Source organism: Macrotis lagotis, chromosome X, assembly GCF_037893015.1.
Source record: "Macrotis lagotis isolate mMagLag1 chromosome X, bilby.v1.9.chrom.fasta, whole genome shotgun sequence".
Classification (NCBI taxonomy): Eukaryota; Metazoa; Chordata; class Mammalia; order Peramelemorphia; family Peramelidae; genus Macrotis; species Macrotis lagotis.
The window spans coordinates 627,173,550-627,188,809 of NC_133666.1; the positions used below are offsets into that span (position 1 = coordinate 627,173,550).

Consider the following 15,260-nt stretch of genomic DNA (forward strand, 5'->3'; position numbering starts at 1 on the left):
TGCCCGGGAAGGGGGAGGGCTCACCTGAGGCTGGGTTTGAGCCAGGGAAGGGCAGTCATTCAAGGGGATCCTGGAGCCAGCAGGAGTAATGTGGCGGGGGAAGTGGCATGGCAAGGGGTGCCCCTTAGTGCGGGAGGGGGGCAGGGGGCACCTCCGGCTGGAGGAGGCTCTGGAAAGACGTGCCTCCTGTCATCCAGAAAGGAGGAGGTGACAGCGGCACACACACACACACACACACACACACACACACACACGACGTGTCCATGGTGCGTCAGGGTGTCAGGGCCACCCGGGGGCAGTGGGAGAGGGGAGGCGTGCCACCAAGCGTGCCCATGTGTCACCGGGTGTCCGTGGGTGTCCGCGTGCGGCTGCGTGTATGTCAGTGTGCCCGCGTGTGACTGCGGGTCAGTGTGTGTGTGCGGGTGGGTGTGAGTGTGTGCGTGTGTGTGCAGCGGGGGTGGGAGCGGGCGCGGCCGGGGCGGGCGGGCCGGGCTGCTCCCTCCCTCCCTCCCTCCCTCCCGCTCTCGCTCTCCCTCTCCCTCTCTCTCTCTCTAAAGTGCGCTCGTTCCAAACTTTGTCTAAACTTTCACTTTCAGAGAGCACTGCAAGGCGGGGTTACGGAGCGGCATGGAGTAGAGAGCGAGCGAGGAGGCGAGGCGGAGAGGGAGCGAGCGAGCGAGCGAGCGAGCGAGCGGGGCGAGCGAGGAGGCAGCCAGAGCGGCGGCGGCGGCGGCGGCAGCGGCGGCGGCGGCAGAGGCTGCGGCGCGGGCTCGGGCCAGGCTCGCTCGCCCGGAGCCGGAGCGCGGCGGCTCCCCCACTGCCCGGGCCGAGCCCAGCCCAGCCCAGCCCGGCCGAGCCCGGCCGAGCCCCGGCGCGCTTCGCCCCCACGCCGCGCCGCGCGCGCGGCTTCCCGGACGGCCAGCGATGTACTCCCCGTACTGCCTCACCCAGGTAACCCGGGGCTGGGAGGGGGCGTGGGCCGGCGCGCGCCGCTCCCCGCGAGGCCGCCGGCCGCGAGTGGGGCCGGCCGCCTCCAAGAGCCTGCGCGGCGTGTCAGTCAGCCTGCGCGAGGGCGGCGTGTGCGAGACGGTGGGGAAGGGCGGCTGGAGGCGCGCGTGTGCCAGGCTGCGTGTGAGAGTGCGTGTCGGGCTGCGAGGCAGCGCGAGTGTGAGCGCGAGTGTGTGTCAGTGTCAGTGTCAGAGCCGGGCGGAGGGTGTGACCGCGGGGGGAGGGGGCCGGGGAAGCCCTCTCCGCGGGGCCTGGCGCCGCCCGCCCGGGCGCGGGGCTCCGCTGCCCGCCGCCCCCCGCCGGCCCCGCCGGCCCCGCCGGCCCCGCCGGCCCGGGCCCCTCGGCCGCGGGGCGGGCCGCACTGTCTCCGGGCCTTTGTTTTCCTCCCCGCACATGGGCGCAGAGTTCAGAAAATGGCGCGTCTCCCAAATTTCTGTGGGGAATTAGAGGGAGCCCGAGCCGCCGCGAGGCACAGCCCGGGCCGGCCTGCGGGCCGGCGGGCGGCGGCGGGCTGCCGGGGCCTCGGCGCCGCTCGTCCTCCCCGAGGCGCCCGCGCTCTCCCGACGCCGACCCCCGCTTCGGATGCGGGGCCGGGCCCGCGGAGCCCGCCGACGGCGCCTCGGGCCTCCCCGCCCGGGCCTCGCCCCCGCCCCCCTCGCTCCAGAAACTTTCTCCGCCGCCAACTTTCCAGGCGGCACGGGCCGAGCGCGGCCGCCGGGGGAGAGGCCCGGCCCGGGGCGAGGCTGCTCGCGGCCCGACCCCCGCAGGGCAGCAAAGCCCCGCGCCCCCGACCCCGGCTGGGGAACGCGGCGGGGGGCCGGCTTCGGCGCCGACCCCGGAGCTGGGCTCGACTCCTGGGGGGGGGGGGGGCGCGGCGGGCTCCGGGCCGGAGAGGAGGCGCAACAGGCCCCGCGCCGGCGAAGGCGGCCCAAGCCCGCGACCCCAGGGCCTGCGGCGGGAGCTCGGGCCGCCGGGCGCGCGGCCCGCGCTGCTCCGAGGCTTCCCGGAGGCGGACCCGGCGGGGAGCCGAGGCGCGACTGCAGGGCCGCCGACCGCCACCGCCCGCGCCGCCGCGAGGCCCCGCAGCCCCGAGGCCGCCCGCCGTCCGGGCCCCCTCTGCCCAGCCCGGGCGAAGAGGCCCGCGGAGACTGCGTGAGGCCGGGGGGCCGCGGGTCCCTGCGTCCCTCCCCCTCCCCCTCCCGTGGCGGTGTCAGTTTTCTGGAAGTTCGGAGTGTCCTGAGGCCACACCGGCTGCTCCGAGCTCTTTGCCGGAGTCACCTCTGCTCTCAGGGAAGAGGTGACTCCTGAAGGTCCCCCTCCTCAAACGGGGTGTAGGGACGGCTGGCAAAAAAGAAGGCGAAGGCGGAGGAAGAAGAAGGAGAGAGAGAGAGAGAGAGAGAGAGAGAGAGAGAGAGAGAGAGAGAGAGAGAGAGAAGAAGAAGAAGAAGAAGAAGAAGAAGAAGAAGAAGAAGAAGAAGAAGAAGAAGAAGAAGAAGAAGAAGAAGAAGAAGAAGAAGAAAAGAAAGAAGAAGGCTCTAGCAGTGGGGATACTGGCACCTCCCTAGGCTCAGAGCTAGTGGGTGATGAGTGAGAGAGGGTACGGCAGGTCAGGGCTTTTGAGCAGATCTTCTAAATTGAATGGTCGGTGTAAAGATTAGATTCCCTAGGAGTCTGTCCTGTCTATTTAGAGATTTGGGGGGAAAAAAACTCTTTAATAGAATGTGTGCATTAGAAATTTAGATCAACGTACCTCCGAGTGAGTGAATATTTGCAGGCCTGTGTATTAGTATGAATTATGTATATATGTGTGTGTGGATTTCCTTTCATTTTCACTCAAGACTTTAGAATTCGGGTATTCCTATTGGTGGAAGTAGCAGAATCTGGGAGAGTGAGAGCTATAGGCCACCCTGCCCTCTGACCCTTAAGCTGAGGCACTGGGACATGAAGACCTTGAGCTCAAAAGACCTGTTGGGCTGAACCTCTTAATTTTGGGGCCTACTTCTCCAAACTGTAGCCCATTTTCCCCTTCACCGAATTAACCCTTCATGGTCTGACCTTGGCTTATTCAGTCACCACTAGCCGTTAAAGCTTAGGTCCAGAGACCTGATCTGGAGTCTGATCCTCATTTGGAAAAAATAAGTCCCCAATTCCCATAGCTTAGATCTAACTTGCTTCACACCCTCCACCCAAGAGTTTTCCTCTAGCTTTTAACCACCTTAGATGTTCTTGCTGGCTCTGCCCCTTGCTCCTAGGGGGATCTCCTCTGACTGGGAATCTTGTGTTCTCTTATAAGTGCTCCCCAGTGTACCCTGTTGGGTTACACTGGCTCCCGGTCCCCGGGCAGGGGGCCTGTGTCCCGCCCCCCTCCCCCTAAAGCGCGGGTGTTTGTGGGCGAGCACGGCCCAGCCGCTGCCTAATTATCCATTTCCCAACTCTGTACTTTTCTTTTCAAGCCGCTCTAATGACCTGCAATTTTCTTTTCCTCCTTCCCTTTTCCCTTTCCTTCTCTTCTCCATCTGTTAAACAAAAAAGTAACTTTATTGTCTTTCTCTTCTCCTTCATTTCTCTGCCTCTGCCTCTTGCCTCTGCCTCTGCCTCTGCCTCTGCCTCTTGCCTCTGCCTCTGCCTCTGCCTCTGCCTCTGCCTCTGCCTCTGTCCCTTTCTGTCTCTCTCCCTTGACATGGGTAGGGGCATGGAACGATTGGGAAGGGGGTGCTTGAGATCGAGATGAGGCAAGGCCAAAGATAGGGAACCTAAGAGGTGGCAGGGTGAGGATCCCGGCTGATAACCCTACCTTTCATTTGCTTGGATTTCAAAATTGCTTTGGACTTAAAATGCTGATTTTTTTCCTGCTGACTGACTGGTGGAGGCAAAACCGAAGGACTTTCCCTTTCCAGGAGACCCTAGGTCTTTTAGAGGGCATCGAGGTATATATGAAGGGGAACACTGAGCTGATTCAGGCTTCTTGTGATCTTTCTGGATTCAAAGTATGAGGCAATCAACAATCTATTTGGGGGATTTGGGAATGGGGTGGGATTTATCACTTTCTAAAAAGAAAATTTAAAAACGCTCCCCCCCCCCCCAAAAAAAAGCTTAGATATATACAGAGATGAAGACAGAGAACAGTATAAAAATAAGGAGACAGCAAGAGCTAGAGGGCTGAAGAGTTTGGGTGGGTAGAGAAGATCAAAAAGAATAGATTGGGCCTCCAATCTGGGTTCATTAACTCCGACTCAAGATTAGGTCAAATCCAGCAGGCTCAACTCTAGTCCTTGAGTATTTCTTGACTGTTTCTCTGTCTCCCCACCCCCTCTCCAGTTAGGTTTCTCTCTACCGAATGAAACACCAGGGGCTTTGATGGACCCAGCAAGTGGCTCGTGGAAAAAACCCTCTGGGTCCTGCCCCCATACCAGGCTGTCTGCCCCTTCATCTTTTTTGTATGTTCCTGCCACTGGACATGAAGGACAGTGGTCTTTTGTCTTTCTTCCCCTCTGCGTTGTCTCTCTGTGTCTCTGTCTCCCTTTCCATCTCTGTCACTCTCTTTCTCGAAAACCAAAATTGGCTTTGATTTTAAAGTCAATAAATGAGCAGGAGCAGAGCAGAGCAGGGGCCCTAGTGGGGAAAGAGGCAAGAGGGAGAGAGGGGGAAGAGGAAAAGGAGGAGGAGAAAGGGATATAGAGAAGAAGAGAGTGGAAAGGGGGAAAATAGAAAAGGGAGGAAGAAAGATAGAGGAGGGTAGAGAAGAGATAGAAAAAAGAAAGTGGAAGGAAAGAGATGGGAGGACAGAAGATGTTGAAAAGGAGGAGGGAAGAGAAAATAGGTGGAAAGAATGAGAGAGAGAAAAGGTAAGGAAGAGAATGGAGAAAGGGGGGAGATAAAAAAAGAGAAGAGATACAGGAAGAATGAAAGGAAGAGGGAGAGGGAATGATAGAAAAGAAAGTAATGAGGAGAAAGATGTTAGAAGAGAAACAGAAAGTGGCATGGGATAGAGCTGAAGAGATGGGTGAGAAGAGGAAAGGAGAACTATTTGGAGAGGTCAGAGAAATAGAGGCAGGGAGAGAAGGGAGCTAGAAGACCAAGGAAGGAATGAAAGATGGGAGGAAGAAAGGGAAATTAATTTCTTGAAAGAAGCAGAGAGATTTAGTGCAGGAATAGTGGAGCTGGGACCTGTAGGACTCTAGAACCCTGTCACCCAGATAAGACAGAGATGGATGGGAAACTCCATGTCACATACTCAGAGATATGCATGCACACACAGAGAGAGTAAAAAGAGAAGCACATGTACATAGACATGTTCTCACTCAGGCATACAAAGACACACATAGAGAATGGATGGGGAATCGTACAGCCACAGATACATGCTCACAAATATATGAAGATACAAACACAATTAAATGTTTACATACAGGAAAAAAATAACAACTCACCAATAGATAAAAGATTTATTTGAGCTTCTTACCCTACTATAAAGTAAGTAATAATGCCCCTATTTTACAAATAAGGAAACTGGTTCAAAGAAGTGAAAAAATTTACTCAGGGCCAAATAATACTATATTAGAGCAGACCATGAACCCAGGTCTTCTGACTGCAAGTTCAATCCTCATTATGTGGACTGCCTCATTTAGGATCATAAATAATATATATATATATATATATATAGTCACTCAAGGAACCCATGTAAAAACATGGGCATGCATACATACAAAAGACGTCATTTTAGCCACAAACTCAAACTGGTTTATTCCCCTAGTAGGAGTGAATAATGTTGGAGATTCCTTTCCCTGGTCTCCTGTCCTAGTCTCTTCACAACTGTTCACAAGACATCTGATTATCCTTCTACCTGTAAACCTTTGAACTTGATTATCTCCTATATTGGATGGTTCCTATTTCAATAAACTGTTTCCCATTTCTTTTGACTTCAAGTGCCTATTGCAGTCTTTCTCCCCTACCTTCTTCATTTTAGCTGTAAACCTAGGTGTTCCTCAAAGTGACCTGGGCTGATGTGATTGAACCTCATTAATCCTTGTGACCCCACCAAAACGTGGTGATTGGGGGGGGCATACTTGATTAGTTCAATTCGGTCTGATCAATGAATTGCCTATTATGTCTGGGGCACTTATTGGAGCAGGTAGAATGGGGGACACAAGAGAATATGAGAACAGGGTAGAAAGCAACAGAAGGGTAGTAGAGGATAGGATAGATCATAACATGTCGGAAAACCTAAAGATACATGATGTTTACCTCTGACCTATGGGTGAGATGTGGGAGCTGGAAATCTGAAGCAGAGGCCTTCATTCTGCATGGGAAGGAGGTGTACAGAGGAGTCATCTAGGGAAGCATCTAAGGGCAGGTAAGAGAACTGATCTCTGGAAAATCAAGGAACAGGACCCAAAGTGACCAGTGGAGAAGGGAGTGGGGAGCAGCTTCAAAAATGGGGGCTAAAATGGGGAGGAGAGTAGAGTGCAGGAAGGACCAGGAGGAAGCCATTCTGGAAAAGGAGTTGAGGGACCGAGGAGCCAGAAGATTTGAGTCTAACCCTTTCCTTGGGTAAATCAGGAAGCCTTCAGAAGTGAGACTCTGTTGGCTATACTGGATAGGAATGAAAGGAAGGCACATGCCTCATATCCATCTGTACAAATAGGAGTCATCTGGACAAAGAAGGCTAGGAAAAGGGGTATTGGAGGGAAACAAGGAACCTATGAGATAGGACTATAGGTGGAGAAACCAAACCACCACAGAAACAAAGAGGCAGATATCCTGGTGTGGTGCTACTGAATACATTGGCCAAAAAGAGAATAACACTCATCTGAAGACTGCATTGGGCCATACATGGTCCACTGCTCTGACAGGGTCCTGAATAAGGCCTATTGATTGCCTTCCCTACTGGAGCTAGTCTAGGTGCTCTTTTACTTCTTTGGGAAAAGAAGTAAAAATTGGTGTTTTAGACCTATGGACTTCTCTTCCCCATGGTGGGGATGTATGTGTCCATGAATATGTAGTCATTCTGTGATAAGACTATGGGAAAGTGATCAGATAATGCCTTTGTTTCTCTTCCTCTGACTTCTTTAATTTTGTCTCCATGTCTCTGCCAATACTCTCATCATTATAACACCTACTGTTCCTTTCTTGTTCAGTTTCCTCCCCAGATATAGGAGTCCAAGGAGGATGGATGGGAGAAGGCTTTCCCAAACCTCATTCTGGCTCTCAGGAAGGGTTCCTTGAATCTGAATTTGTAGGGCTTGGGATTGTGTTAGCTCCTCTCCCTGAGATTGAGACCCAGGAATGGAGAAGAGAATTCCTCTACCCTCCCAGGCCCTGAAGTCATTCTATTATAGATTATGGGGGTGGCAAGAAGAGAGGAGAGTAGTTAGGTAGAATGATTGGGAGAGCAGGTAGTTTGGTGTACATTCATACTCATCCACATAGGCATCTTTATGTCTACTGACGTTCTCTAATGATTTTTTATGCCTTTTTTTTTTCCTTGGAGCTCATTGATCTAACCAGTGATTGTGTTGATGGCAATGGGTATGTCTCAGCCTTGTGTCCCTGTCACTCTTGTGTCTTTTGGGTCACATGGTGGTAAGAGGGTGCAGTAGAAAGAGCTGTTTTAGAGTCAGGAGGCCTGTGGTTTTAATTCTGTCACTTTATGAGTGACCACAAGCAAGTCACCTAGCTTGGGTTCAGGTTCCCTTTGTAAAATGGGGATAATCATCCCTGTCCAACGCAGCTTATCCAACCTAGCTCATAGTTTAGTGTGAGGATATAATAAGATAAATAAAGGCTGTAAAATTGTTTTGGGGAAGTATTCTACACATGGGAGGAATAACAGACAGTTTTTGCTCATATATTCTATCCTTGTCATTGTGTCCCATCTATATACTCCAGCTTCACCAGCCCTCCCTTCTGTTGGGCCTTAGTGCTAGATCCTAGCAGGCCCCCGGGCAGTTCATTGCATAGAAGTTAAGCTGGACAGGCGGCTGGCCTATGCTCACTAGCTTTTTCCATGAGGGGGAGGGACCTGCTATTGATGCCAGGTTTGTTTTGGGTCCAGAGCAGCTACCTCCATGAAGGCAGAACCAAAGCTGTTGAAGCCTCAGTCTAGTCTGGTCCCATTCCCTGCTGAGCCCAGTCCTTCTCAGGACACCCCCAACATCAGCCAGGTGGCTTAAAGCCTCCTTTTGCCTATACCTTTCCTTCACCCCCCAGAAGTCAGTCCCAACTAAGTCTGGGACAGAGACACTGTTGTGTGTGCGTGTGTGTGTGTGTGTGTGTGTGTGTGTGTGTGTGTGTGTGTGTATGTTCGGTGAAGAAAAGCAGGACTAGGGAAAGAGGTGGAAAGCAGTTGGACAGACCTCTCTCTGTCTACCCTGTGGCTCCTTCTGCCCATTTGAGATTGATTTTGGCTGCTTCTCTGAATCTGTCCTGGGACTGCTATGGCTATCTGTCCATCCAGTCTAGGCATACTTCTCTCTCCTTCTAGATTGACTGTTCTATCTGTGGGCTACCAGTAGCCCCTTGCCCCAGAAGCCAATAACTGCATCTATGGGTGCTGAGGTCTTTACCAGAAATATATTTATGCTAAAGGTTTTATGTTATGTGACAAGAATCTGACAATTCCTTCCTTCCTTCCTTCCTTCCTTCCTTCCTTCCTTCCTTCCTTCCTTCCTTCCTTCCTTCCTTCCTTCCTCTCTCTCTCTCTCTCTCTCTCTCTCTCTCTCTCTCTCTCGTTCTTTTTTTTCTTTCTTTCTTCTGTCCCCCTCTCTTTTTTTTTTCTTTTCCCCTTTCCTCCTGCCAAATGCATCTTGGCCCTGGCTGAATATCTCTCCTTCCCCATTTTTGGCTCTAGCCCCAAGCATTAAAAAGAGAAGGTCTCAAAGTCCCCCATTCCCCTCAGCCTTCACTTCTACCACTGCTAACCATCAGGAGACCCTCTACAGTTGGGAAATGAATTCTGTTTTGGGACTGGAGTAGCTGCATGTGGAGGGATGGAGGGCTTTGGAGTGGGAGTCAGGCAGGGCAGTTAACTATAATTTATTCTTTTTTAGGGGTGGGAGAGAAGGCATTATGAGTTGGTAATGGGGGTAAGAGATAGAGTAGAACAAACAGTTTTGACATTTGAGCAATATTACCACTACACTCCTTTGGAGAAAGTTACAGGTGGGGGGGGCAATATTTTGGGAAGGGGTAAGTCTTTCTCACCTCCCTCCTGGTACCAGTAGAAGTGGAGAATAGGTTGGCAGTACCCAGCTAATAGTGCAAGCCTTGGGACTTGCTAGGGCTAGGCAGGGAGGTGGTGGGGATGATGAGGGACTGGGCGGGGGGGGGGATGTCTCTTCCCAAAGTAAAGTCTGGTTGCTCATTGGGCTGGCAGAGAGCCGTGGGGCTGCAGCTGTGTGCTGAGCTCTGAGCTGCCGCAGTCACTACCACCGGCAGTGAGGGAGGCAGGCAGCACTGCGGCCTGCCACAGCCAATCAGAAGCCTGAGTTTCACCAGGGATTACATCCCCCCCCCAAAGCCCTACCCCAGGGGGAGCTAAGTTGGGAGGCAGCCAGTGGGTGGGTGGGACTGGGTGCCCCTCCAGACTCAAATCACCAAAGGGGTTAAGGTAAGCAATAGAAAATATCCCCCTCCAAGGACTGGACCAAGGCTTTCTTGAACCCCGTTTTCCTAGGGTATAGTGCCAATTCCCTAGGCACAGACAGGGAGAGAAGGTCTTACTCCAGAATATTCCTTTCCCCTCCACAAACAAGGAAAGCCAGGCTGAGTGGGTCCCAAAGGGTTTCCAAGAGGGCCTCTCAAGGATCATGGGAGGAAGTTATTGAGGTATAGAGAGGGAGTGAGGGGATAAGAGACCCCAGATAGATTCCAGACTCTCTAGGGTAAGGCCTTTACAAACTGACGCTTGGGTTTGGTCTACACAACCAGAAAAAAGGGAAAGGTGGAAGCAAATAATACAGAGTTTTGGTCAAAAGGTTTCTTTGGTGTACGGGTTTTTTTACCTTTTTTGTTCCCTGTACCCCTTTGGGCAGTCTGTTGAAGCCTTTAACCCCTTTCTTAGAATAATATTTTTAAATAAAATATAATAAACCAATTAAATTGAATGACAGCAAAATATTTAAAAACAAGTATATGAATCCCAGGTTAGGAACCTATAGTCAAAAAGATTTACTACTGAGAGACTAACCATATGTATACATACATATAGGTACACTCAGAATATATCTGGGCCTACCCACACAGGCCCACACAGATATATTAACATGCACATGCAGAAAAATGTACACACACGCAGAAACAGAACAACACACAAGCCACCGTGGTCTGCAGTCTCCAGACTATAGGGAAGCTTCAAGTTTCAAGCACCCCTGTTCTAACTGTCCTTTCTCTCTCTCTGCTCCTTCAGTTTGTCTGTTGGTAGTTCATGGAGGTTTGGACCTCAGGAGAGATCTACCACCCAATAAAAAAAGCTAGGGCCTCAGATTTACCTTGGCTTTACTTAGCACAATGATGGTTCCATGCTTATTGAATTAGTAAATCCTTCCACCCCTTGGTTCTCCATTAGGCCTAAGGAACATTAGGCTGTGGGGAATGTGGGACAGGATTCAAATTTTATCCACCCGCCCATGCCAGTTGCCCCCTTCTCTCTGTCCTAAGGTTGTGGGGAGAAGGGTCTCTCTGGATTTAAATCTAGGCTCCAGTTCCCTTTCCTGATAATGGGTAGAGAAGGGGTACTCTCAACCCCAATTCTGCCAAAGCACCTGAGCCTTTCCCAGTTTTCTCAGCTGCTAGTTAGAATCTTTCTTTCTGAAATATCCTTCCATCTATTACCTATATATTTTGTTATGTATCTAGTGATTTGCAAGTTGTTTCCTCCATTAGAATCTAAGCACTTGAAGAACAGTTGCTGTCTTTTGCCTTTATTTTCCCCCACAGAATATAGTGTCTTAATAAACTTGTTGCTCAACTCTATACTTGATGTCTAAGAAGAAACTCCCCCACAGCTTCTCCCAAGGTGAAGACTTTAGTTGAATTTACCTTATCATAAGATAATAATTCAATTCAATTCAATAAATATTTTTTTAAGTGTTTAAGTTCTGGAGACATACAAAAAGAGGCAAAAGACAGTCCCTGCCCTCAAGGAGCCTACAACTGATTGAAGGAGACAACAAGCCAAAAATTATATACCAAGCAAATGACAAGGGAATTATTAACTGAGGGAAGGCAATTAAAATTAAGAAAGGCCCTGGAGTCAGGTGGACATGAGTTCAAATATGGCCTCAGACACTTAATAATTTCTTATCTGTGTGACCTTGGGCAAGTCACTTAATCCCATTGCCTTAAATAAATACAAATTTTAAAAAAAGAAAGAAAGAAAGGTTGGGGAAAGTTTCCCATAGAATGTGGGATTTTAGTTTGAACTAAAAGAAAAAAGGGAGGTCAGTAGTCAGGGTGGAGGAAGGAAAGCCTTCCAGGCATGATGGACAACCAGAAAAAAATGACCAGACCCAAGAGTATCTTGTTCATGGGACAGTCAAGAGGCCAGCATCACTGGATCAGAGTATGTCCAGGAGTAAGATATGAGAAGACTGGAAAGGTAGAAGGATTAGCTATGAAGGGCTTTGAATGCCAAACAAAGCATTTTATATTCATTCCTGGAGGCAATAGGGAGCCACTGGAATTTATTGAGAGAGAGAGAGACAGAGTGTGTGTGTGTGTGTGACACAATCAGACCCACATTTTAGGAAAAGCACTATAGTGGCTGAATGGAAAATGGACTAAAGTGGGGAGAGACTTGAGACTGGCAGACTTACCAGAAGCTATTGCAATAGTTCAATTGATATTGTGTAGGTCAAAGGATTATGGACTTGGAAAGGACCCTGAGATCATATCTAACCTCTTCATTTTACAGATGAGGAAACTGAATCCCAGAGAGTCTAAGGAATTTGTTGAAAGTCTCACAACACAGTCCATATTTGAATGCAGAACTCTGGATTTCAGATCTAGGGTTGTTTTTCCTCTCACCTTTCTGTATCAGAAGGACCTCAAAACTGTTTCCTCTCTCCTTATCCTGTTTTAATTACATGGCTTTAAGTCCATGCTTTGGTCTTCCAACTGTTTAAGCAAAGGAGTAATGGGTTCATCTCAGGGCCTACTCTGACCTGGAGATCCTTCAGAGTCAATTTGTAGGGGAAGATCATAGCTCAGGATTAGGTTCTTCTCAATGCATTTGTTTCTCTCTGGTGTGCCTACCTATCTCCATCCTGATTGGTTTTAGCCTAAGAGACCAAATTGTGGAATTTAGTATCTAGGAGTTTTGGCCATTACAATTCCCTCTCCCCCCAAATATTGTCCTCAAATATGTTCATCTTCCCTCATCCCCATCTGCAACAAATTCCATTTTCTTCAGGGAGGTCCTGATCCCTGGTCAAAATTAAACTTGAAAAGTATTTTGGATTATGAGTCAAATCTGTAGCCTGGTCTAGGATTTGACCCTAAGTAGCTGTGTAATCTTGGGGAAATCCCTTCTCCTCTCAGGGCCTCAAATTCCTCACCTATAAAATGAGGGGCCTGAATGAGATAATCTCTAAGGCCCTAAAATTTTATTACTGGGTGATTCCCTGAGGTATATATTCTTATCTCTTAACCTAGATGAAGTTGGGATCTGTTATTTTTTTCCTTTTAACTCCTTGGGTAGGATTTTCCTGGTCTGTTGTTAGATGGGGAATGAAATTCCCATAAACCTTGGGCAGTATAAATAATAATAATTGTTCACATGCGTTTCTAACAGTTTACAAAGCATTTTCACATTTACCACTCCACTTGGAGTCACATAACAACCTTGTGAGCCAGGCAAGGAGGGCAAGTGTGACACCCATTTCATTGAGGAAAGAACAACAGGTTTCATGTCAGAAGATCTAGCAAACAAAATTCAGAGAAATTTATTGATTTGCTTTGGGGGAATTGAAGTTTTTAGACAAAGCCATTCAGGAGGACCATCTACTAAAGTGCAAAGGTTACTAGTTGCTTTGGTAGGAGAAGAACCCACACTCAAGAAATCACAGATCCTCTAACATATTGAAGAAATGTGAGGAAACTGGGATCCATAAAGGTAAAATGATTTCCCCAAGGTCACACAGCAGAGACATGAACTCTAACCTCCCTGATCCTCATCTAGATGTAATATAAATTGGCTCACTGGTTTTGAATTATGGTATGAACCTGCTGGAGTGGTAGGGTTTCCATTTAGAAACATAAATCACAGCCTTGCCTGCCCTCCTGTTCCTAGGTTCAAGGAAGCTGTTCTGAGTAATAGACTACAGTTGGATGGGGGGGGGGCTGGGCTCCTCTGAACGTACTGGGGCAGCTGACATGCCCAGGAGTGGCATGTCCACCTGGGCACCTAGATTTAGCTATCCAGTCCCATCCCCCCACCAGTGGATTTATTTTTACCCTTGGTCCAGTGGTCAGGTCTGTGCCAGGGCCTTGCCTAAGAGGCCAGCTCTTGGTGATTCCATAGCATTCTCTTTGCCTTATGGGGTCCATCTTTGTAGGTTACTGATGGATGCCAAGATGGGAATCTGATTTTAAGGGTAGTGCCCCCCCAGAATGCCCAGCCTGTCCTCCCTCCCCACAATGGTAGGAGCAGTAAGATGGGTAGCAGCAATGGGCATAGTGCCTGCCCCATCCCCCACCCAGTGCCCAGGGAGAAGACCAAGCGGCTGCTGCTGCCAGTCTGCTTTTTGTGGCATTGGGGGTGGGGTGGAGGGGAGTGGGCACTGGGCAGATCAGGACCTGATTCCTTTTCCCTTTTCCTACCTCCCACCCATCCTGTGCCATGGAGCACCAGATTTCTTCCCTCTCATGGGGGCAGTGCTCTCTGAAATGCAACAACACCTTTCCCATTTCATCATTGCCTTATATAAATGAGAAGATCCTGCTTCTTCTCCCTCTGCCATCTTCCTTCCCCCTCCATCTCCGACTCTCTCCCTCACTCACTCCGAGTCTGTCTCTCCTTTCGTTCTGTAATGGCTGGGTTTTTGGCATCTCCTCTACCCTCCCCCTCCCCCACTCCCCGCTGGCCTACAGCTCTGGCTCTGCTTCCAAGCCATTCTCTCCCCTGGCTTTTTGGCTTTTTGTGTTGCTCTGGGCTCTGTGTTCCCCAAAAAGGGATCTCTGAGGGGGGGGTTCCAGACTCTGCCATGGAAAAGCTGGACCAACTAATAGCCCTCCTCCCCACTCTGCCTGTGATACTATTGTGAGGGGCAGCTAGCAAGTATTGCTTAGTGAACCTCTAGGGGTGTGTGTGTGGTGGGGGGGGGGGGGGTAAAAAGAGAGGAGAGAGAGGAATGGGGAGTTGGAGGGAAAAGAGAAAGGAGAGAGCAAAGAAGAGAGAAAATAAGAAAAGGAAGGAGAGAGAAATGGAGAGAAAAGAAGAGGAAAGGGAAAGGAAGGAAGAGGGAGAAGAAAGGGGAAAGAAGACAGCCCCTCAACTACTGGCATGATGGCTCCCTGACCCTTTCTTGATTCTTCCTTACAGCACCAAGAGGGTGAGGCCATTCCTTCCCTCCCCTAGTTCTCTGATCCCTCAATTTTCCTCTTTCCCACCTTTGTTATATTTATTCACAGAAAGCATTCTCCTCCTAGGTGTGAGCCTAAAAGGTACAGTGCCTAGCTCTGTGTATTGTATATAGGCCACTGGCATCAGAGGCTCTGTTGAATGTTTGTAGAATGAAGTGGATTAAGAATGAGGTTGGAGGAAGTTTAGTGACAGAATCCTGCACTGCCTTGGGCTCTAGCTTTCAGTGAACACAGGGACCAGGCTGAGCCCTTCAGGCCTTTGTTGGGTTCTGCCTATGCCAAAGGTCTCAGGGCAGTATGAAGCAAGTGGAGAGATAAGGGAGGGGGAAGGGATTAGCTGAGACACCAAAGGGGATCAACCACTGGTATTTGGGAGTGTCTTCCCCATTCCCCAAGCCTCCAAGGTCAAGGGGGTTGCTCTGTCTTGAAGTTTGGGGGGAGTAATGGGATTTCCCTACCCCCTCCTGGGCACACATGCCCATCCCTCCCCCAGTTCTGAACTGAGACTGGCCCTGACCTTGATCTTGAGTAGGACTGGGCTGGTCCTATGGATAGAGGGGCAAAGGGACGGGGAAAAGAGGACTGGGGTCTGGGTGGGAACTGAGTTGGCTGCAGAAGGAAGCAGGGGGTGGTCGTCAGGCAATGCCCGAAAGCCAACTATGCCCCCCATGGGG

General features: G+C 50.2%; 1 protein-coding gene across 5 annotated transcripts in view; it reads left to right on the top strand.

The window, feature by feature from the left end:
* Window positions 1-839: 839 nt before the first annotated feature.
* The window catches only part of NFIX (nuclear factor I X), a 114,108-nt gene continuing 99,687 nt past the window's right edge, over window positions 840-15,260 (top strand). For 2 of the 5 annotated variants that reach the window (XM_074203532.1, XM_074203533.1), the window contains exon 1: window positions 846-951. In XM_074203532.1, the coding sequence (XP_074059633.1) occupies window positions 925-951 (27 nt within the window). In that variant the 5' untranslated portion in view covers window positions 846-924. Of the gene's footprint in view, window positions 952-15,260 lie in introns of all 5 variants that reach the window. The other 3 variants (XR_012471917.1, XM_074203531.1, XM_074203528.1) reach the window with 3 other exon arrangements.